Source organism: Dipodomys spectabilis, unplaced genomic scaffold (genome assembly GCF_019054845.1).
Source record: "Dipodomys spectabilis isolate Male_0828 unplaced genomic scaffold, ASM1905484v1 ptg000042l, whole genome shotgun sequence".
In the NCBI taxonomy this organism is placed as follows: domain Eukaryota; kingdom Metazoa; phylum Chordata; class Mammalia; order Rodentia; family Heteromyidae; genus Dipodomys; species Dipodomys spectabilis.
Window position 1 is genome coordinate 2,477,192 of NW_024870719.1, and position 24,583 is coordinate 2,501,774.

General features: G+C 42.0%; 1 protein-coding gene across 2 annotated transcripts in view; it reads left to right on the top strand.

Moving 5' to 3' along the window:
- LOC122106532 (protein only RNase P catalytic subunit) overlaps positions 1-23,310 on the top strand; it is a 130,647-nt gene extending 107,337 nt beyond the window's left edge. The window contains exons 6-8 of one of the 2 annotated variants that reach the window (XM_042677905.1): positions 15,001-15,149; positions 20,642-20,837; positions 23,065-23,310. In XM_042677905.1, the coding sequence (XP_042533839.1) occupies positions 15,001-15,149; positions 20,642-20,837; positions 23,065-23,196 (477 nt within the window). In that variant the 3' untranslated portion in view covers positions 23,197-23,310. Of the gene's footprint in view, positions 1-15,000; positions 15,150-20,638; positions 20,838-23,064 lie in introns of both variants that reach the window. The other variant, XM_042677908.1, reaches the window with a different exon arrangement.
- Positions 23,311-24,583: the final 1,273 nt, after the last annotated feature.

A 24,583-nucleotide genomic window follows, 5' to 3' on the forward strand; every position in this document is an offset into this window, starting at 1 on the left:
GATCCTCAGATCTCAGCCTCCTGAGTAGCTAGGATTACAGGCGTGAGCCACTGGTACTGGGCTACACTTCTAATAATTTTGAATTTTTTTTCTTTTGTTGGTTGTGGAGCTTGAACTTAGACCCTGGGCACTGTCCTTGAGCCTCTTTGTGCTCAAGGCTAGCACACTACCACTTGAGCCACAGAGCCAATTCTCAGGTAATTCTTTTTTTGTTGTTGTTGTTGGTTGTGGGGCCTGAACTCTGGGTCTGGGCGCTATCCCTCAGCTCTTCAGTTCAAGGCTAGGGCTCTACCACTTGAGCCACAGTGCCACTTCAGTCTTTTTCTGCTTATGTGATGCTGAGGAATCAAACCCAGGGCCTCATGCATGCAAGGCAAGCACTCTACCACTGAGCCATCTTTCCAGCCCCTCAGGTAATTCTTAAAAGTTAACATTTTTGTGGGGGGTGGGGAGGGGTGAGCAGGAGGAGTATAGTCGTGGAGATGGGAGAGCAGGGATAGTAGGGGAAAAACAAAGGGGGAGGCAACAATGCTTGATAAGAAATGTACTTATTACCTTGCTCATGTAATTGTAACCCCCCTGTATGGTATTTTTACAAAAAATAAAAATAAAAGAACTTTAAAAAAAGTTAACATTGGGGCTGGGAAGGTGGCTCAGTGGTAGAGCGCTTGCCTTGCATGCATGAGGCCCTGGGTTTGATTCTTCAGCACCACATAAGCAAAAAGAAAAAAGCCAGAAGTGGTGCTGTGGCTGAAATGGTAGAGCGCTAGCCTTGAGCTGAAGAGCTGAGGGAAAGTTCCCAGGCCCAGAGTTCAGGCCCCACGACCAGACCACCCCCCCCCCGCCCAAAAAAAAAAAAAGTTGACGTCTTCAACTATGGTGTGAAAATGATTTAATGAAATCTTAAAAGTCTTATCCCCATGCTATGTATCTATTTACACAGTAGATTATAAAGTCCTGCAGAATGTTTATTTTTACGTAAGATTTTAGAAATTTTAGGACCACTTTTAACAATTTTTCATTTTCTCCTCCAACAGTATTGGCAAGTATAGTTGTTTTAGAGGTGGAATGCAGCCTCATGTTTTTTCCTTCTTTTTTGTTAATTCTTTACTGAGAAGAATCTTTAGGAAAGGGTTGACATCAAAGAGATTTAGGTCAAAATTCTGGATTACTTTGGGCAAATAACTTCATGTATTTCCATTGGATAGCCAAAAATCACTCTTTTCCTTTTCCTCTTCCCTCAGATTTTTTTTTTTGTATGCTCTGATATGGTTTGCTGATATCAGTCTTCATCCAGTTGAACAAGCCTGTAGTCACAAGGATTTCCCCATTCTTGATTAAGCCAAGAAACTCTTGATATTGCCTCCTATGCTATAATCCCTTTGGTTTTGCTTAATCTGACATGGTAACCAGTAGCCAGTGTGACTATGTACCTGAAACATGGCTAACCAAATAGTGATATGCTGTTAATTGTGAAAAATGACAGATTTCAAAGATAAGGTCATGTTTTGTTTTGTTTTGTTACTAAGGATTCACCTAGGGCCTCTCACATGCTAGGCAAGCGCTCTATCACTTCGGCACTCTATCCCCAGGCCTTTTGTTTGTATATTGTTTTTTGAGACAGGATCTTGCTAACTTTCCTAGGGAGATTCTTCTATCATCACCTCCCAAGAAAACTGGGATTTCAAGCATGTACAACCATACCCTGCTTTAAAGACAATATTTTTAAAGATAGAAAATATCTTAATAATTTCATGTTGATTTTTTTTAATGTTAGGGATCAAAGCCAGGGCCTTAACTATGATAAACAAGTGTTCTACCACTGTCACTACAATGAAATAGCTTGATACAGTGGGTTAAACAAAACATTAACAGCAGGGTGCCAGTGGCTCATACCTGTAATCCTAGCTACTTAGTAGGCTGAGATCTGAAGATCATGGTTGAAAGGCAGCCTGGGCAGTAAAGTCTGTGAGTCTCTTATCTCCAATTAAATCACAGAAAAAGCCAGAAGTGGTGCTGTGGCTCAAGTGGTAGAGTGCTAGCCTTAAGCAAAAGGAGCTCAGGGACCCATGCCCAGAGTTCAAGGCCCAGGACTTAAAAGTAATAATAATAATAATATTTACTTCACAAGTTTACTTGCCCAATATATAGTTATACATTATATTTCTCTTAACATATTACATTTGTCTTAGCTCTAGTCTATTGTGTTCTACCTTGGACCCTTTCGTGTCTTAATGTTGCTGAGGTCTGATAATTTACTTCCCTGTATCTGAACCCCAGTGGAAAGGTTCTTTCCACAATGGACATCTGAAAGTGTCACTTCCATGAGGCATCGCATAAGATCCTGTGTGCAAGAATGCTAATTGCTTAGCCTCTGTCCGCTTCTCAGCTTTGTCTCTCACTTCCTCTCAGCTCCTGCTCCCCCTGCCCTGCTCTGTAATTTTATTAATCCTAAAATCCTGTTTCCCCTCATGTTTTCATTCTTTTACTCATCCAGAGTGTTCCTCCTCTATCTGACTTGAAAGTTCTGGTTTAGCTTTCAGAACTTTCCAGAAACTTGTTTCTACCCTTACACTAGCTCTCCAGGTACCTGTTCTTTACTGCCACAGGGCTCTGTACAACTTGAGGACAGGAACCATGACCCATTCTCCCTATATCCACCTTTGTTTCAGATATAACAGAGTAAGTACTGCATTGAGTTAACCTTTGTCTGTTTTTTTTTTTGTCAGTTGTGGGGCCTGAACTCTGGGCCTGGGCGCTGTGCCTCAGCTCTTCAGCTGTAGACTAGCGCTCTACCACTTGAGCCTTAGCCCCACTTCCAGCGTTTTCTGCTTATGTGGTGCTAAGGAATTGAGCTGAGGGCCTCATGCATGCAAGGCAAGCACTCTACCACTGAGCCCCCTTCCAGCCCCCCTTTGTCTTTTTTTGTATTGTATTATAATCCTGTAGATTATAGTGATTTGTTTATATGTCTCTCTCTTTATTCTGGAATAAACTGAAAAAAAACTTCAATCTTAATTGATAGAAATATCTAAATAAACTAGCTCCTCTAGAAGCATCTGTTATTTATGGAGACCATATACAGATTGCTCCTTTTAACCCAATAAAGGGCTGAGCTGCTCCACATGTGTTCTCCTGACTTTCAGAGATCTTTAACGCGCCCTTCAGAGGGTTAATGCAGTTCCAAGGGACTCTTTACTATCTTAATTCTTTGGGGTTACTCTTGTGCCATTTTAGTGTTATTTAGCCTTTAGGTGTTATTTTTCTTCTTTTACAAAAGGATCATACATGTTTATGGGGAGGAGCTTCAGATAATATCAAATGATAGGAGTAAACACTTTCCCTAATCCTACACCCCAAAAGGGACCACTTATAACAGCTTAGTGTATCTTTCAAGACTACTTTTAGCACACATACGTAATTATTTTACACAAAAGAGCCATAATTAAACATTATTCCAAAATTTACACTTTTCTTAGTATATTTCATGTATTTTCAGGTATAAAATTTGGGGAGTATCTTCTAACAGCTAGATTAGGGCCATGAATTGCGGCTGTCTTCCTAGCCTACATAGACTTATTTGACATTGCAGTACCATATTAGCAAATGAAGATTAATTAGACTTTGCCAGAGAACCACGTAGACATCCAGGCACATAGAACAAAGAAAAGTTTGTTGCCGGGAGGAATCTCACAAGGGAGGTATGAGAAGAAGCACGGCTATTGTCTGGGGTGACCTATATATCCTAGGGGTTTAGGAGGGGCTGGAAGGGGCTAGGAGGTGGAGATCCTGGTGTGGACATGTAGGCCAGGGGCTTCATCATGGTGGACTAGGATTTATGGCTGCTGTCCAAATAGTAGATAAGGGTCCTGCAACTGCCCAGACCTGAAGGTCACTCTAAGGGGCTCTTGTTGCCTTCTGCCCCAGAGAAGTGCCATCCCAAGGTAAAGGGGGTTGGAAGTTGATTATTTACTGCCTTTACTGCATGGATCTAGTGCTGCCTAGGAAGGGAGCATGCTAAGCTGTGGAGAAGGGAAGGTGTGGACGAGCCTATAGGAAGAGACTCAACGCCGGGTGCTGGTGGCTCATGCCTGTAATCCTAGCTACTCAGGAGGCTGAGATCTGAGGATCGCGGTTCAAAGCCAGCCCGGGCAGGAGAGACCGTGAGACTCCGATCTCCAATAAACCACCAGAAAACCGGAAGTGGCGCTGTAGCTCAAGTGGTAGAGCGCTCGCCTTGAGCTGAAGAGCTGAGGGACAGCGCCCAGGCCCAGAGTTCAAGCCCCACGGCCGACAAAAAAAAAAAAAAAGGAAGGGACTCAATTTACTAACAGACCACTTGTCATACTATCTGTAGAGTACCCCTAAAGCAAGAGGAAAAGCACTCCTTTCCTCATAGATTGAAGGTTATTACCCTGAGGGACATACAAAATGTCTTTGCAATCTTATTTATCTTGAAAATTAGTATATCTTGTATCCAAACACACAATAGCATATCTGCATTTTTGTTTTGTTTTTTTGTTTTTTGTTGTTGTTATTAAAAACAGGAGGTTCTCCCAAAAATATAAAGCCTGAAGTCAAATTGTCCCTTCAAGAAGATATACCTGTGGCTTCAAGTATCTGCACCATATTGTCAAGTACTGCTCATATTTACTGCAATAAAGAAATATGGTGTCAGGCTTTCTAGAAGTACCTGGGATTTCTTACAGCTCACAAAGGATGATTTAGTAGGTCATACTGGGTACTTGCAATCCCAGAACTCAGAGGATGGGGTGGGAGGACCATGAGTTCAAAGTCAGTCTGAGCTCCATAGTGAGACCTTGTCTCAAAATAAAAAAGGAGGAATGGATCACCAGTGGCTCACACACTTATAATCCTAGATACTCAGGAGTCTGAGATCTGAGGATTGAAGTTCAAAGCCAGCCCAGACAGATAAGTTCTTGAGAATCTTGCTTCTAGTTAACTAGCAAAATACCAGAAGTAGAGGTACAACTCAAGTGGTAGTCAGCCATAAACAAGAAAGCCAACGGTGGGGGAGAGGCATTAAGGGGAGAAAAAGGAAGCCCGGTGCTGGTGGCTCATGCCTGTAATCCTAGCTACTCAGGAGGCTGAGATCTAAGGATCTCGGTTCAAAGCCAGCCCAGGCAGGAGAGACCGTGAGACTCCTATCTCCAATAAACCACCAGAAAACCGGAAGTGGTGCTGTAGCTCAAGTGGTAGAGCGCTCACCTTGAGCTGAAGAGCTGAGGGACAGCGCCCAGGCCCAGAGTTCAAGCCCCACGACCGGACCAGAAAAAAAAGGGGAGAAAAAGGAGAAATGTGATCAAAAGAAAGAGAAGGAATGATAGTAGTAATAATAAAAATAATGAACCACTTGCTGCTAGACTACCACGGTCATAGCTATAAAATAGGAGTAGAAGGAGCTTTGAAGAGTTAGAATTGAGGTGATAGGGTACGAGTGTTTTACCAATTATGAGATATGAGATTCAGATTAGAATTAACTCAGTTTGAAACCCAGCTCTGCTATTTACTGTCCTATGACATTGAGTCAGTTGCCTGACTTTGCTGAGTCTCATGTTTCTCCATATGCAAAAGGGGAATATTGAAGGGGTGGTAATGTACTGAATTTGTAGGATGTCTGTGAGAATTCAATGATTGTGTGTATACAAACAATGGCATTAAAAGTACTTTTGACACATCATAATTGCCCAAGAACTCATAAAGGAGGAAAAATAGACAACTTTTTGCTTTACATTATTTGGGGAGGGGATAGTTCCTGAGGTTTGAACTTAGGACTTGGGTGCCATCTTTAGCCTTTTCATTCAGGTATGGCTCTCTATTGAGCTTCTAACTTTTTCATAGTGAATTGGAGATTAAGAGTCTCATAGACTTTCCTGGCTGGGCTGTCTTTGAACCTTGATCCTTAGATCTCAGCCTCTTCAACAGCTAGGATTACAGGCATGAGCCATCAGAGCCCAGCTTCTTTACATTATTTTTTAATCTACATATCTTTTAAAAATGTCTCTAAACAGCCTTTCTACTCATCTTATTCATGTGTCTGCCTGAATTAGAGAAGTGACATGGACACACTGGTCTCATTTGTGTTCTGATTCCTCCCCTCATAACTCTCCTTCAAATTACATCCCCATAATTGCTTCCTGTCAGTTCAGTTTGTGTCCCCATTTCTGCTAAGAAAAGTAGAAGTGAAGAAGATATGAAGGTTTGGGGATTTCTAAGCACTGTTCTTAAGTCCTCATTGTTATGTTATATTAACTCTACTTACATGAATATAATATTTGGCAGATTTTTTCTCTAGGAAACACTAAGGAATTTCCCTCATTCCAGACTTAAATATTTTAACTTTTTAAAGGATAGGGATTTTTGTGATCTTTATGAATATTACACAATTATAAGAGTTGACTGAACAGAAGCCTTCTGTTCTTTTTTTTTTTTTGTCCTCTATATTTTGCATGTGGGAAAATTTTGGCTCTTCATTTGCCTCCAGGGCACATTGCTGAACCTCAATTAAACCTCCTAGGTTTGGGAGGGAGGCTGGGAAGGGATGGGAAGGGTAAACAAAGGAGGAGGCTACAATGCTTGATAAGAAATGTACTCACTATCTTGCCCATGTAATTGTAACCCCTCTGTACAGTATTTTCACAATTAAAAAACAAAAACAAAACAAAAAAAAACCCTCCTAGGTTTAACCTAGGAGTTTGCTCTTTTGTAAATCAACAATGGTAAAAATATTGGCAATTCCATGAGTACAATTTACACTCTGTGGGGTGTGGGTTAGGGGTATAAAATACATCATGTTGTCAGGTGCCAGTGGCTCATGCCTATAATCCTAGCTACTCAGGAGGCTAGATCTGAGGTTCAAAGCCAGCCCGGGGAAGAAAAGTCCCTGTGAGACTCTTTATTTCCAATTAACCACTCAAAAACTGGAAGAGGTGCTGGGCTCAAACTGGTAGAGTGCTAGCCTTGAGCAAAAAGAGCTCAGAGAGAGTGCCCAGGCCCTGAGTTTGAACCCTGCAACTGAAGCCCCCCTACTGACCAAAAGAAAAAATAAAGCATCCATGTATAAAGAAGACTGTATGTATGAAGATATTCCTGTGTGTCCTCTGTCTCAGGTTTTTCCTTTCCCCTCCTAGCCTGTTTCCCTACTCTCTACCCCAAGGTACCTAATTGTTACCTCGTAATTGGAAATAAGAGTCTTAGACTTTCCTGCCCGGGCTGGTTTTGAACTGGGATCCTCAGATCTCAGCCTCCTGGGTAGCTAGGATTACAGGCATGAGCCACCAATGCCCGGCTCAGATCTTTTTAAATATTACAGACAGGGCTGGGAAGGTGGCTCAGTGGTAGAGTGCTTGCCTTGCATGCCTGAGGCCCTGGGTTCGATTCCTCAGCACCACATAAGCAAAAAGAAAAAAGCCGGAAGTGGCGCTGTGGCTCAAGTGGTAGAGTGCTAGCCTTGAGCTGAAGAGCTGAGGGACAGCGCCCAGGCCCAGAGTTCAGGCCCCACGACTGGACCCAAAAAAAATAAAAATAAAAAAATAAATAAATATTACAGACAGGATTGTTCCAGAGAACAAAGTCAGTAACCATACTGTACATTTTTGTGAGGCTTTGTAGCAAGACAAAAGCTATATGAATTGGCACAGTGCAATTGGGAAAGGCTACACAAATTTTCAGACTTTGAGAGCTCCTCACTTTAATTTTTCCTTTTCTAACCATTAAATGATGTTCTATGACCCAGGAAGTATTCACATACTTTCCATAGTGAGCAGATTATTCCTTATATTTGGACTGGATCCAGAACCCTAGGGAAAACTTCTAATAAGCCTTTTGAGGGTGGAAATTTTTATTTATTATTTATTTATTGCTGGGCCTGGGCTTGAACTCAGTGCCTAGACACTGTTCTGAGCTTCTTTTTGCTCAAGGCTAGCACTCTACCACTTGAGATACAGCACCACTTCTAGCTTTTTCTGTTTATGTGGTACTGAGAAATTGAACTCAGAGCTTCGTGCATGCAAGGCAAGCAGTCTACCACTAGGCCACATTCCCAGTCCTGAGGGTGGAAATTTAAATGCATCAAAATAAGTTAAATTTCTCTAAAATTAGTTTTAAATATTCAAACTACCTATCCTTTCCTGCCTCAGATGATAAGGGAAAGAGAGATACCTTACCCTAAAATTAGAAAGACCAAAAAAATGTATATTAATTTTCAAAGAAAAGTTACCCTATCAGTCAAGAGCCAAAATATCTTCCTTCTAGACAGCTGTGACTACAGGGGAAATCCACCCAGGCCAACAATTTAATAGTTGTGTGTTTCAGTTTGTGTTTTGTTTTTGTTTTTTTTGCTTTTTTGTTTTTTTAAGGGCTGGATAACTGCGTGGGTGCTAGAGGCATCAGAGCAGACTGGTAGACAGGAAATGCATCCCACACCCCACAGGATGTTCCCAAAGCAGGAGTGGCGTTTCTCTTCCTTGGTAGAATTGTTTCATTGACTAAAGCCACGATGAGATAATTGAAATCTCCCTAAAATACCCAAGACTGACAAATGCAGGATATAAGATGCGATAGATCTAACATAAACCAGTGGGATCATGACATCACAATGAAGTAATCAAAATGGTGTGTGTATGTTCTCAAACCATAGCCATTCAAAGAAGGGTCTGGAGTGAGTCAGTCACCACGCAGTTTCACATCTTTGCGCACAAAGAGATGGAGGTGGGACTCACTACAGCTTTAGCCTATCCTCTGGAACCACTCCACCAGACTTACAAAGCACTTGCCTGCAGTGCTTACTGCGGTCCTGCCATTCTACCAGTGGTGGCTTCTATCTCCCTTCTCACTCCAGCTTCTGTTTCTTCACCAAAATACTTCCTTTTCTCATCTCCCAGTTCTCCTATTTTTATCCCGTGTTGTACTGTCTCTTATATGGTATTTAGTGCTTTATATGGTATTTAGAGTAATTCCAACAAGAACTTACTGATCTCCCTTTCAGTAAATTGTGATTATTCTCCCTGGAAGCAGCAACACCTGTCAAAGGTAGAATGGAGGCTGAGATAACCCAGCTGAGCAGCTGCTGAATGAACATATGAATATTTGAAACCGAAAGCCTCAGGATAGAATATTCTCTACTCCATTGTTGTAGTTTTCAGAGATGCATAGAAAAATGATGAGTGGTGTTGTATGGTAAATCATTCCAGAAGCCACATTTTAAAATATAGAATATTGGAGTCTTTATTATACAGTTACCAGGCTGCAAGCTGCCAGTTGTTACAAAGGCCTGCAGCACACAAATACACATAACCCAGCTAGGAAACATGCTAAAGAGGAGAGAAATAACAAAAACAATACCAACAAGCCAATTCAGCTCCAATGGAGAGCTGAAATGGGACTCCATGATGACTGGAGACCAGCCAGGAGGCAGGACACAGGACACAATCACAGAGACGCACGTGGCATGGAGTCCAGCAGCTGTGCTGGTCCGGGCCTAAAACAAGTCAGCGCAGGGGGCAGATCTTCAGGAAATTCCCAGTCCCAGGCACTAGACTGACAGGTTCAGTAACCTATCAGCCAAGTGTCTGCCCCTACCTCCAGGGGTCCAGGCACGCCCATTACCTGGGAGGCAGGTGAGGGGGGGTTCCTCCTTGTTCCATGAAGACAAGATGCCAGACCCTACCATCCACCATATGGCCAATATGGCGCTGACCAGACCTGGCCTCCTTACTTCAATAGGACAGTCACTTAAGAAACTTAGTCACTGGAGCTGTGGCTCAAGTGGTAGAGCCCAGGATGGCCTTGAGAGAAAAAGCTCAGGAACAGCGCCTAAGCCCTGAGTTCAAGTCCCAGTACACCACACACACACACACACACACACACACACACACACACACACACACACACACACACACACACACACACACACTGATTTTAAAAAAATGTCATTAAGCCAGGCACTGGTGGCTCATGCCTGTAATCCTAACCACATGGGAAGCTGACACCTGAAGATTGAAGAAAAATTGAGATTCTTCTCTCAAACCAGCTAAAAGCTGCAAGTAGAGGTATGACTCAAGTGATAGAGCACCAGCTTTGAGCAAAAAAAAAAGTCAAGGGAGAACTGGAGAGTTCAAGCCCCGGTACCTGCGCATGCACGCGCGTGCGCACGCGCGCGCGCACACACACACACAAAAGAGAGGAAGGGAGGGAGGAAAGAAGGAGGGGGGGAAGGAAGGAAGTGAAGGAAAGAAAAACATAGTCATCTTCTCTGGGAAAAGGGACAAGGATTCTCTTCCCAAAACGTAGTTCAAGAGAAGAGCTGGGGATGTAGCTCAGTGGGAGGAGCACTTGTTTTGCACATGCAAGGGTCATGGCTGGACCCCTAGCACTGCAGGAAAATAAAAAAATTATTTTCAAGGTAGGAATGGTCCCTCACCCTTACAATACCAGCATTCAGGAGTCTGAAGCAGGAGGATCTTGAGGATTTTTGTTATTTTGTTGTTGTTATTTTGTCGGCCATGGGCTTGAACTCAGGGCCTGGGCACTGTCCCTGAATTTATTTCACTCAAAACTAGCGCTCTACTACTTTGAGCCACAACATTACTTTTGGTTTTCTGGTAGTTAATTGGAAATAAGAGTCTTGCACTTTCCTGTCCAGGCTGGTTTCAAACTGTGATCCTTAGATCTCTGTGTCGTGAGTAGCTAGATTACAGGCATGAGCCACTGGCACCAAGCTGAGGATCTTGAGTTTGAAGTCTGCTTAGGCTGTATAGCAGGACCTTGTTGAGAGAGGGGGAGAAGTGAAAAGAGAATAAGTGTAAGTGAACCTGCAGAGGAATGTAGTCTAGATACAAGTAGTAAACTTCATTGTACTAGTGCAAGTTATAACTTCCCTTGCTTTTTCTCCTATAAACCTAGAGAGCATGTACTAATGTTTGTCTTTGTCCTGGAACAATGTCAAGCAGAGTTTTTCATTGTCTGTTCCTGAAGTGCTTTTGTATTCCCTTAATTATCAGAATTAATAATTGCACATAAAAGTATCTATTTCCAGCCTGTGTCAGTGGCTCATGCCTGTAGTTCTAGCCATTCAGAAGGCTGAGATCTAAGGATTGAAGTTCAAAGCCAGCCCAGCCAGGAAAGTCTGTGAAACTCTTATCTCCAATTAACTACTCAGAAAAAGCTAGAAATGGTGCTGTGGCTCAAATGTTATAGTACTAGCCTTGAGCACAGACAGCCCAGGCTCTGAGTTCAAGCCCCAGAACTGCCCCCCACCCCCAAAAGGCTCCTCCTTTCATAGAATCTGCCTTGGTACCATCATTTAGTGGTCCAGATGTGTTTTGATTTGTACTATCCTGTTTCCCACATCTAGTCAAGGACTAAGTCTGCTCAGTGCCACTTTATTGAATCTCAGAGGTCTTTGTCTACATTACTACCAGTTTTCTCATCTCTTGCTCACATTACTGCCAAGCCTCCCAATGATCTCCTTATGCTAGTCCAGCATTGTTGCAGTCCATCATTCTGTTCTCTCTAAAAGTGAAGTCACCCCCTGTTACAAATCCTTTTGGTTTTCCTCCATAGTTCTCAGGCAAGAAAAGACTTAGCACAGCTTACAAGAATCCCTGGCACCTGACCTCTGCTTTCATTTCCAGCCTTATTTCTAGTGCTGTCATCCTTCCATAACTCTGCCTGAGCCACATTTAGCACCTTGTACTTCCCAGAACTCAGTATCCTAATAGAGTCCCCACTTTCACATGTGCTGCTCCTTGTCCTTGGAATAATTCATCTGAAAATAAAGCTCTGTGGTCATTGCCTCTCTGGAGATGTCCCTGACCACCCTCCTCACCCATAATCTGAAGCCCTTCCTTTGTGCTCCTTCTTAGCTCTTACTGCATTGTTATAGTCAGCGTAACTGAACTGAGCACCTGTAGCTCATACCTGTAATCCTAGCTAGCCAAAAGGCTGAGCTGAAGATCATTGTTTAAAGCCATCCGAGGCAGTAAAGTCCATAAGGCTTTTAATTCCAGTTAACCACCAAAAACCCTGAAGTAGAGCTATGGCTGAAGTGGCAGAGCATCAGCCCTGAGAGAAAAAGCTAAGGGATAACACCCAGGCTCTGAGTTTAAGCCCCAGTATCAGCTCAAAAATTAATTAATTAATAAAACTGAACCCTTACATCTGTATCCCTTGCAGTCCTGGTTAATGACTTATAGGGAAAGTTCTCAATGAATTAATGTTAAGGAGTGAACTGGCTTTTTCCCTTTATCAAGACTGTGATTTTAAATACAGAGATTTTTAAGTGGAGAGAGAGAGAAGAAAGAGAGGCAAGCAAAGGAAAGAAAAGAAAGAAAGAAGGAAGGAAGGAAAGAAAGAAAGAAAGAAGGAAAGAAGGAAAGAGGAAGGAAAAACAGAAAGAAAGAAAGAAAGAAAGGAAGGAAGGAAGGAAAAGAAAGGAAAAAAAACAGACTTCATTCACAATCCCTGTATCCAGCTGCCAACTTACAGAAAACATGATTGAAGGCTATGTTCCATGAAGTCATCAAAAACCTAAGTGTGAGAAAAACAGCCCTGTTTCTTTCAAAGACAAAAAATTCTAGACAATTTTAAAAGTTATCAAGCAATTGCAATGTAAGGGGAGCTTTTTTAGATCCTAATTTTTAAAAACTTAGAACTCAGAATTATGATCATTGTATATTAAATGTTAAGGAATTAAGCTTTTAGATGTGATGATGGTATTGTGCTTATGTTTTTAATTTTTAATTTTCGTTATTGTAAAGGTGAGGTATAGAGGTGTTACAGTTATATGAAGTCAGGTGATAGGTACATGTGCCCATGTTTTTAAGAGTTATATGTTTAGGGTTTGGGAAGGTGTCTCAGTGGTAGAATGCTTGCTTTGCATGCATGAGGCCCTGGGTTCGATTCTTCAGTACCACATAAGCAGAAAAAGCCAGAAGTGTCGCTGTGGCTCAAGTGATAGGGTGCTAGCCTTGAGCTAAAGAGCTGAGGGACAGCGTCCAGGCCCAGAGTTTAGGCCCCACGACCAACAACAAAAAAAAAGAGCTATATGTTTAAAAATGCATTGACATATTCACAAATGAGAGTATATAATGTCTGTGATTTGTTTCTAAATCATCTAGAAGGATGCAGCCCCTCGACCTTGTACCTTCAGTACTAAGCCAAAATAAACCTCTTTTCTTGATTAAAAAATAACCATAGTTGTAATAGTAATAAATAATCTGAGGAGGAAGTCTGAAGATAATTATGTTTCTAAATTTCTGTGATCAAACTTTTTTATTGTAAAAACATAAAATAAGACATATCTCTGTGCAGCCCACGCTGACCTTGAAATCAAGATCTTCTTCCTCAGCCTCCTTCCTGAGTGTTGGGATTCCAGGTGTGCCCTATCATACCCAGTGCAAATTTTAACTATACAATTAGTTCAATGACATTAAATAATTCACATTGTTGTTGTTGTTGGTTTTTTTTTTTTTTTTTTGGGTCCGGTCGTGGGGTCTGAACTCTGGGCCTGGGTGCTGTCCCTCAGCTCTTCAGCTCAAGGCTAGCACTCTACCACTTGAGCCACAGCGCCACTTCCGGCTTTTTTCTTTTTGCTTATGTGGTGCTGAGGAATCGAACCCAGGGCCTCAGGCATGCAAGGCAAGCACTCTACCACTGAGCCACCTTCCCAGCCCCTTGCCCTGCTTTTCTTGTTTGCATACGGCTGCATTTCCTGATTGACAACTTCTTCAGCTCTAAGGCTAGGACATATAGGAGCTCACCCCTATGTCATTCAAAATCCTTAGCCAGCTTTCCTTTTCTTCTTACATCCGGGGGTTTTAGTTATACTAAAATAATGAAGAAAAATATCTCTACTCTGTTCTCCCTCTCAGTTGTTTGTTTCTGAGACAGAGTCTTATTTTGTAGAACTTAGGACTTCTTAGTTGTTTTTGGTTTTCTTTCTTCTCTCCCTCCCTCTTTCCTCCTTCCTCTCTTCTACCTTCTCTCTCTCCATTCTCCCCCACCCACCACCTCCCCCTAAGTCCTTGCTTGGAAATTGTCTCTCTGTCTTGGAATTTATTCTAGAGGAACCTTTTTTTTTTTAAGGGGGGGGGGGGTGGGGAGAGCTGGTCATAGGGCTTGAGCTCTGGTCCTGGGCGCTGTCCCTGATCTCCTCAGCTCAAGGCAAGTGCTCTACCACTTGAGCCACAGTGCTACTTCCAGTTTTCTGGTGGTTAATTGGAGATAAGAGTCTCATGGACTTTCCAGCCCAGGCTGGCTTTGAACCACGATCCTCAGATCTCAGCCTCATGAGTAGCTAGGATTACAGGCGTGAGCCATCAGTGCCCTGCATGGAAGTAAGCTTTTATAGCTGGATCGTCAAAGTGTTTCAGGAAACAGTACCTTTATTCTGCCCACCCACTCATCTTTCCTATGTCTTCTATTCTTTTTAGAGCTACTGTTAATAGAAGCCTGTCAGCCACAAGATGGTGCTCCAGCGTAGTTCAAGCTAAGGTTTTTCTGCCTTTTCTTGGACTCTCAGCCTTTAACTTAATAATTAGTAACCTCTGAGCCAGGATATAACTTCAAAGACCCATTTGGGTTTTTTTGTTTTTTTCAATTATATCTTCTCAGCTGCATGGAAACTTAAATCAATATCAAAAGCGGGGATGGTGGTTCCATTTCTGGTGTGTGTGTGTGTGTGTGTGTGTGTGTGTGTGTGTGTGTGTGTGTGTGTGTGTGTGTGTGTGTGTGTGTGTGTGTGTGTGTGTGTGTGTGTGTGTTGGCGGGGTGGGGGGAGGGGGTGGGGGAGCAGGTATGTTCCTATGGATCCATCTACGGGTTCCTGAGTCTATGCAAGCACTCTCAATGAGCTGACATACCCAGACTTCTTTTAAAAAATTGTCCAGAAAAAAAAATTGTCCAGGCTAGGTGGCCTGGAACTTGCTTGAGATTTTTCACTTGACCTAAAGAGCTTGGTGTATGTTTTGTGTCTTATAGCTATTGAATGTAGTTTCTCAACTAGCTAAGCAGAATCTTCAACTGCTGGTCCTGGGCCGGAAACACATGCTAACACATCATGCCCGATGGAGAAAGGATGAAATGGAAATGATACAAAAGCAAGCCAGCTGTTTCTTTGCTGATAATATGTGAGTATTAGATATAACAAGGGAATTTACACTAAGCTCCATCATTTGCTTGTTAGTTACCTATTTTACCATTTTACAAAGTGCATTCATATCTGTCAACCTGATTTTTTTTTAATCTAAGGAAGCTTACAAAACTTAAATTTCTATAACAGAATAAAGTTAAGTAGAAGAAATCAGGATAAAGGAGGAATGAGAGGAAAGTAAGTCAGGAGTGAGATTAGTATACCTAATACATATCAGAAGAGTCATTTAGCCAAATACTTGGTTATGAACACCTTCTCTATTCTTTGTGAAAGAATGATGCTTAAGACAAAGGCCCTGTCTTTTTAGGACTAAAGAAATAGGTAATCAAATCAGCCCGTATGCATCCAATGAGTATAAGAAGGCATAGTGGATAGGAAAGGATTAGGTAGGTATTAGGTCAAAAGATAAGGCTGAGAGCACGGTGGGGCCAGTGGTTCATGCCTGTAATCCTAGCTACTCAGGAGGCTGAAGTCTGAGGATCATGGTTCAAAGCCAGCCTGGGCAGGAAAGTCCCTGTGAGACTCTTAGTTCCAATTAACCTCTCAAAAACCAGAAGTGGCGCTGTGGCTCAAGTGGTAGAGTGCTACCCTTGATCTGAAAAGCTCAGGGACAGTGCCCAGGCCCAGAGTCCAAACCCCATGGCCAACAAAAGAAAATAAAAAAAGTAGAGTGGGCAGGAAAGACTTTTTCTGAGGGGGCAGATGTGATTAAAAAAAAAAAAGGAATGAATCATTTGAGAAAGGGGAGGGAGAGTGGGAGTACATCCCAGAGAGAGGGAACAGAAGCCCTGGGTTCAGAAGCCCTGGGTCAGGAATTTACTTAACATTTACAAGGAAGGCAAGAGGGCCAGTGTGGATCAGGTAGATAATAGAAAGTAAAAATGTTGGGAGTGGGGGGCATTGTTGTTGTCTTGTACGCAGGCTTTAAGTAAGGGCCTTGGACTCTTCTTCAGCCTTTTTGCTCATAGATGGCTATCTACCACTAAGCCATGACTCTACTCCAGCATTTTACTATTTAATGGAGACAAGTCTCTTGAATCTGTCTACCCATGCTGGCTCCCAAACTGTGTCCTCAGAGCTCAGTCTACTGAGTAGCTAGGATTATAGGTTTGAGGCACAGGTACACCCAATGAAAATGACAAGTTTTGAGATCAAAGAGAAGACAGACCACATCACAGAGGACTTCATTGCTTCTGGTAGGTAAGCAAGAACATTGGATTTTGTTCTAAATATAGAGAAAGTTGCTATTTTGAGCTACAGTTTCCAGTGTCTGCAGAGACAAATTGCAGGCTCTTGGTCTTTTCAAAGAAAGGATTTTGAGGAAACACAGGAGATTTTAACAGAGAGACATTTATTGAGGCAAAAACAAATAGAAAAGCAAAAGTAGTATACCCTCAAGATAAGATGGTAGGCCATGTGCTAGGTGCTGATGGCTCGTGTCTGTAATCCTACCTACTTTGGAGACTGAGATCTAAGGATCAAGGTTCAAAGCCAGTCCAGGCAAGAAAGTCTGTGAGAGTCTTTTCTCTGATTAACTAGCCAGAAGTGAAGCTATGGCTCAATTGGAACTGTAGGAAAATGCCCAAGCCCTGAGTTCAAGGACCAATATTTACATGTGCATGCATGCATGTGCACATGTACAAACACACATACACACACGATAACTTAGGCTGGGTGTGGAGTGGTACTTGCCTGTAATCAGAGCACTTGGGAGGTAAATCAAGAGGATAGAGAATTCAAGATCAACCTGGGCTCTTGTCAGAAGAAGAGGAAGGAGGAAGGAGGGGAGGGGGAAGTGGGGGAGGAGGAAGAATCAAGTGTGATTACTTCATAGTACCTATTCTTTTCTCCTTTTTGGGGGGTGGGGGAGGTGGGGACAGGGTAGTCCCAAAGCATCTGTTATTTAAAGAAGGTAAAATGGCTCTCATTGTATGCAGCAAGAGGCCACTTTCATTCAGATCCCAAGCCAGATCTCTTTTTTTTTTAGCTGGAAAAAAGTATTGAGCAACACAGGTCCACATTAGGAGTGCAGGCTTAGGTCACATCATAGCCCTGCCACTACCCATCTGGGGAAGTGTTTCCTTTCTCTATGATTGCATCTTTTCATATATAATCTGATGGGCTTGCTTTTTAGATTGAGTTAATACTTATAAATAACACATGTAAAACATAGCACTAAGTACGTAGAAAGCACATCATCATCGTTTTTCTTACTTGGAAGAATTAGATAAATGCAGTATTACAACCAAGCCTCTTGAAAATTAATCTCATGGCTTGGTTTAAAGTTTTTACATCAAGCTCAAGTTCCAAACTCAGAAAGATTGATTTCTTGATCTTCTGAGTCTCTGCATTTAAATTTTAAAAGTTTAAACATTAACTCTATTTCCACTAATATACCAAACAAGCCTTTTCAAAGAGAGAACAGCAGAGTGGAGTCCATATAAGTATCACCTAGATGCAACAATTATGATTTTGCTAATCTTGTTTTGTAACTTCCTATGTTTTCAAATTTTACCTGAGATAGTTCAGTGTAAGGTGAACTTCAAATAAGGTCCTGTTTGGGTCATTTGATCAAGGCATAAGGTACTTGTATCAGATTGCAGTCCCGAGCCAAGGTAGTTAACTGCTGTTTCTATAGTACATCTAGGAAATGGTAAGTGCTGAGAAAGTCTTCTGGAGTGTCCGAGTTACTGACCTTTCTTTTTTTTTTTGGGTCCGGTTGTGGGGCCTGAACTCTGGGCCTGGGCGCTGTCCTTCAGCTCTTCAGCTCAAGGCTAGCGCTCTACCACTTGAGCCACAGCGCCACTTCCGGCTTTTTTTCTTTTTGCTTATGTGGTGCTGAGGAATCGAACCTCATGCATGCAAGGCAAGCGCTCTACCACTGAGCCACCTTCCCAGCCCAGTTACTGACCTTTCTGAAAGCAGGACTTGCTTTCAGGTGACTTTCCTCGTGACTTCCACAAGCCGCTTGGGGCTACCAGTTTCAGACTTGAAGACAAACAATTATTTTAGTACAAAATTAAAAAGTAAAAAAGAAAAAAAAAGCCAGAAGTGGCGCTGTGGCTCAAGTGGTAGAGCGCTAGCCTTGAGCTGAAGAGCTGAGGGACAGCGCCCAGGCCCAGAGTTCAGGCCCCACGACCGGACCCAAAAAACAACAACAAACAAACAAAAAACAAAATTAAAAAGTGTTACCCTGTCCCCCCCCCCCCCTCAGTTTTGGCGGTTTCTTGAATTTGGATGAGGAAAGGGGGAATAAACTGGTAAATGAAGCTAACAGGAAAAAGGTCCACAGACAACCAGCTTTTTTTTTTTATTTTTATTGTTATTAAAGAATGTATAAAAGGGTTACAATTGCATAAGTCAGTTTATGAGTACAATGCTTCTTGGCCAGTGTCACCCCTTCCTTCACTCCACCCCCCTTTCTCCGCACCACCACCTCCACCCATCCCTAGGCAACTAGTTTTTAAATGTGTAGAGAATTGTTGGAATTCTTTGTTCTAGTGGAATTGCCTAGTTGGGCTTTTAGAGCAGTCCTTGCCCTCCATTTTCCAGTTGGTTCTACACAGTGTTGTTATGGTTCAGGACTTCCAGGTGCTTTCTCTATGAAATTATGTCTGTTAAGAATTCAGAGCAGAAGGGATGTGAAGGGTAAACCAAAGGAGGAGGCTGCAATGCTTGGTAAGAAATGTACACATTATCCTGCCCATGTAATTGTAACCCCTCTGTACAGTATGTTCACAAATAAAATTAAATTAAATTAAAAAAAAAAAAAAAGAATTCAGAGCAGAGCCGGGCACCCGATGGCTCACGCCTGTAATCCTAGCTACTTAGGAGGCTGAGATCTGAGGATCGTGGTTCAAAGCCAGCCCAGGCAGGAAAGTCCATGATACTCTTATCTCAATAAACCACTAGAAAACCGGAAGTGCGCTGTGGCTCAAGTAGTAGAGCGCTCACCTTGAGCTGAAGAGCTGAGGGACAGCGCCCAGGCCCAGAGTTCAGGCCCCATGACCGACCAAAAAAAAAAAAGAATTGAGAGCAGTTCTTCGTTTCTTCTTCCCTCTCTCCTCCCTCCCTCCCTTTCTCTCTCCCTTCTTTTTTCCTTCTTTCCTTTGCTCGCTCAACCTCTTTTGTTTAGTATGTGTAACTTGAAGCTAATTTGTACTACTGGATATCTGACTGGAGCCTCAGATACAGAATCTGTATTGTTCTTACTGAAACACAGCATGGAATTAACATTAAACTTAAATAAAACTGGGCTGGGATGTAGCTCAGTGGCAAAGCGCTTGCCTAGCAAGTGCAACATCCTGGGTTCGATCCCCAGTACCAAAAAAGAAAAGACAAAAAAAAAAAAATACAGTTAAATGAAACAAACCTAAATGAAAATGCCAAAAAGAATTCAGAGGACATGGAGGCTCTCTGCAGTAATGATTAAAGCCCGTTCTGCTCTGCTGAGGTACGGTCTCTCCCTTCACCACTTGATCTTTCCTAAGACTAATGACTCCGTTTCCTAACATCAGCACTAGAAAAACAGGCAACACCAAATAAAATACAAGATAAAACTTAACACAAAACTTTTGTCAACAATAAACAAAATTTAACAGGAAAAGGGGGTGGGGCTGAGAATGTGGCTTAGTGGTGGAGTGCTTGCCTAGCATGCATGAAGCCCTGGGTTCAATATCTTAGTACCACATAAACAAAAAGCCAGAAATAGAGGTGGCTCAAGTTGTAGAGTGCTAGCCTTAAGCAAAAAGAAGCTCAGGGACAGTTCCCAAGCCTGAGCTCAAGCCCCAGGACTGGCAAAAAGAAAAAAAGAATTCTGAGGCCTGATACTGGTGGCTCATGCCTATAATCCTAGCTACCCAGGAGCTGGAGAACTAAGGATTGATATTTGGACCCAGCTCTGGCAGACAAATCCATGAGATTGTTATCTTCAATTAATCAGCAAAATAGAAAATAACCAAAATAGAAAAGAAAAGCCAGAAATGGAGGTATGTGTGGCCCAATTAGTAGATCCCCAGCCTTGAGTGAAAAAGCTAAGCCAGACTGAGAGGCCTTGGGTTCAAGCCCTAGTTGCCAGTACAGAAAAAAAAGGAAGGAAGGAAGGAAGGAAAGAAGGAAGGAAGGAAGGAAGGAAGAAAGAAAGAAGGAAAGAAGGAAAGAAATCTAGCAAAAGTGGGAGGAATAAACAGGTTTAAAATACACACACTATCTTTTTTTTTTTTTTAAGCTGGGCTTGGGCCTGGGCTCTTTCCCTGAGCCTCTCTGTATTCAAGGCTAGTGCTCTACCACTTGAGTGCTCTACCACTTGAGACCTAGTACCACTTCCAGCTTTTTCTGCTGGAAGTACTGAGGAATCAAAACCAGGGCTTCATGCATGCCAAGCAAGCACTCTACCATTAAGCCACATTCTCAGCCCACACTACCTTCTTTTGTGTATGTTTGATTCTGTCTTTCTTATGCCCTGTTCAGCTCAGAGGATGATCCATTCCTCCTGTATGCCACCCTGAACTCGGGGAATCACTGCAAGTTTATCACAAACGACCTGATGCGGGACCACAAGGCCTGTCTTCCTGATGTCAAGACCCAACACCTGTTCTTTAAGTGGCAACAGGGACATCAGCTGGCAATTATGAATAGGTTTCCAGGATCAAAAATAACCTTTCAGGTATGGTATCTATTCTCTATGTAATGTTAAGAACCAAGTATATAGTATGAATGTGGTATAACTTTTAAAAGTTGTTCTCACTAGGAAAAAGGATAAGTTAGTGAAGTAACTCAGGTTAATTATTAAGCTTGGGTCATTCCATAATGTAGACTTATTTCAAACCATATTCACAATTAATATATATAAATAATTTGTATTTGTTCATTTTAAAAATGAATAAGGGGCTAGGACTCAGTGGTAGAGTGCTTGTCTATCATACATGAAGCCCTGGGTTCAATTCCTCAGTACCACATAAGCAAAAAAAGCTGGAAGTGATGCAGTGGCTCACATGGTAGAACATTATCCTTGAACAAAAGAAGCTCAGGGACAGTGCTCAGGCCCTGAGTTCAAGCCCCATGACTAGCAAAAAAAAAAAAGAATAAGGGATTCAATCAGCAAAACTTAGAAATGGTACAGGACAGGGCTGGGAAGTGGCTCAGTGGTAGAGCGCTTGCCTTGCATGCATGAGGCCCTGGGTTCAATTCCTCAGCACCACATAAGCAAAAAGAAAAAAACCGGAAGTGGCGCTGTGGCTCAAGTGGTAGAGTGCTAGTAGCCTTGAGCTGAGGCACCCAGGCCCAGAGTTCAGGCCCCACGACCAGACCCAAAAAAAAAGAAATAGTACAGGACAGATGACATGGTTGAAAGTGGGCCAGGCTCCAATGAAATAAGATTAGCCGTGAGTTGTTAATAGCTGAAGCTAGGTGATGGGCACATGGCAGTTCTTATGGTGTTCTTCTTCTTTCATATATTTGAAAATTTTCTCACAAACAAATGAATGAAGGCAACAAAAAGATTCTTTTTGGAAGTCAAGTGGTGGTTGCTTATGCTTGTAATCATAGCTATTCAGGAGGCTGAGACCTGAAGGATCACAATTCAGTCAGCCTAGGCAGAAAAATTCCAATTAACCAGCAAATGAGTGATCCTCCTAAGAGAACCTACTTGCCAGAGCCTGCCGGCAACGAAAGGGAATCCTGAATTAGGGGGCGAGGACGGGAAAAATAAAGACATAAGACAAAGGATGGGGTCGGGAGGTCTGCAGCTCAAGACTGCAGCCGTTTATTTTTAACTCTCCTTATTATATACTATTAGAAGTCAAGAGGTAACCTAAGGTCACCATAGTGCAGAAAAGCAAGGAAAATTTTAATAAAAACAAGGTGCAGATTGAAACAAGACAAGGTCAACTGATAGAAAGTAAAACAAACTCTACAGACATAGCAAAGCAAACCCGGGCACCTGGTGCTTTTCATGAAAGCCAGTTCCTTGTATGTGCCTTCAAGTGAGCACAAGGGTCAAGATGACCTTGGAGCTTTACTGTTGGCTCCCAACACCTACTGGTGGTTCACACCTATATTTCTAGCTACTTGTGATGCTGTCGTCCCAACAATGATAGAAACAAAAAAAAAAAGAATAAACGAGGGGAGGCCGGATTGGGTGGGGGGAGGGGGGAGGCTGGGAACGGATGTGAAGGGTAAACAAAGGAGGAGGCTGCAATGCTTGATAAGAAATGTACTCATTATCTTGCCCATGTAATTGTAACCCCTCTGTACAGTATGTTCACAAAAAAAAATCAAAATTAAAAAAAAAAGAATAAATGAACACCAAAAACCTAAAATAAGCATATCAAGGCAGATCCAAGTACACACCTGGAGAAGAAGCAAGACCTCATCTTAAAAATAACCATTATAGCTGGGTGCCCGGTGGCTCATGCCTGTAATCCCAGCTACTCAGGAGGCTCAGGAGGCTGAGATCTGAGGATCGAGGTTCAAAGCCAACCCAGGCAGGAAAGTCCCTGAGACTTTATCTCCAATTAACCACTGAAAAACAGGAAGTGGTGCTGTGGTTCCAGTGGTAGAGCATTTGCCTTGAGCTGAAGTGCTCAGGGACAATACTCAGGGCCAGAGTTCAAGTTCCATGACTGACCAAAAAAAAAAAATTACAAAACAGGACTAGGTAGTACCTACATTGCTAGCATGAGGCCTGAAGTTCAAACACTAGTACAAAGGAAGGAAGGAAGGAAGGAATTTCCAGTACCAATTTTCAGTATTAGCTGCTCTTTGAAAATCTACTTTTAAATAGAACAGAGGCTACCTTTCAAAGAAATTGAGAAGTTGTTGGAAAATGGGGAAATAGCTAGGATACCTTGTATTGTTATTCTCAAGGTTTGGTTCTCTTTTTTATTCAACAGCGTATTCTCAGATATGACACAGTTGTGCAAACAACTGGAGATTCGTGGCACATACCTTATGATGAAGACCTGGTGGAAAGATATTCCTATGAAGTGCCAACCAAATGGCTTTGCTTGCAGCGAAAGACTTAAAAGACTTACTTACCACAGCCTTTGTGTTTGGGTACCCTCTTGGTTGGTAGCAGAGCTCATAAATTGAATCTTGTTTAGGATATTACCTCTGTCCTAAAGAAGGTTTTATTGACACTGTTTGTTCCAGGCAACAATTCATTTATTATTATTATTAAGTAGTTGCATAAAGAGTTACATTTCCATAAGTAAGGTTATGAATACAGGAATACAGTGCATCTTGATTAGTATCGTTCTCCGTTTCTCTCTCCCAATATTACCCTAAAGTTAACAAATTGATAGATTTTTTTTTTTTTTTTGCTGGTCTTAGGACTTGAACTCAGGGCCTGGGTGCTGTCCCTGAGCTTCTTTGTGCCCACTCTACCACTTGAGCCACAGTGCCATTTCTTTTTTTCAGTAGTTTATTGAAGGTAAGAGTCATACAGATTTTTCCACCTAGGCTGGCTTCGAATTGCATTCCTCAGATCTCAGCTTCCTGAGTGTCTAGGGTTACAGGCATGAGCTTAACAAATTGATTTTTTTAATTAAATGAGATAAAATATTTTGTTATATGAGCTGTATTGTTGTACTTTAACATTTGTTCTTGGAGAATTGAGGGATCTACAGGAGAGTGAAGCCTGCATTTCTCCTTCAGAGCCAGCTATTCCTCATTGGTGTCATTTGGTGTCTATTTGCTACTTCTTACTTTACTTTCCAAGCCTAACAATTGTTTCTTCTTCATTTTAAAACTTAAATTATAAACCCTTTCCAAATTAATTCAACATTTTGTTAGGGTTTTGTTCTTGTTTTTTGTTTTTTTCTGTTAAAGAGACAAGGTCAGTTTTCCAGGGTGCAGGTAGCTTATGCCTATAATCCTTGCTACTCAGAAGGCTGAAATCTAAGGATCATGGTTTAAAGCCAGCCTAGGCAGACAAATCCACAGGACTTATCTCCAATTAACCAGAAAAAAGCAGAACTGGAGGCATGGCTTAGCTGGTGAGGTGTCAGCCATGTGTGAAAAAGCTGAGCATATGTACTGAGCGAGCACAGTACTGGCACAAAAAAGGAGAGAGACAGAGTCTCACTAAGTTGCCCAGACTGGCTATGAAAATCTGGGCTCAAGTGCTCCTTCTATTTCAGCTTGCAAGTAACTGGGACTACAGGCACACACACTTTGCCTAGTTTATGACTGCTATTAATTTCACCAATCAGTATAAAAAAGCTCTAAAGTATACAGTTTTTCAGTAATCAAGTTTAACTTAGTTTAATAATGTCATTAAATTTTAATAGTTGCCTCTGTTTTATTCTCCAATTAGCTACGTTATTTTTCATTGGCCCTTGATCTCAACTGAAAATTTTCATGTATATTCTTTATGACACTTCTTTCTTTACCCATATGTAGTATATTATT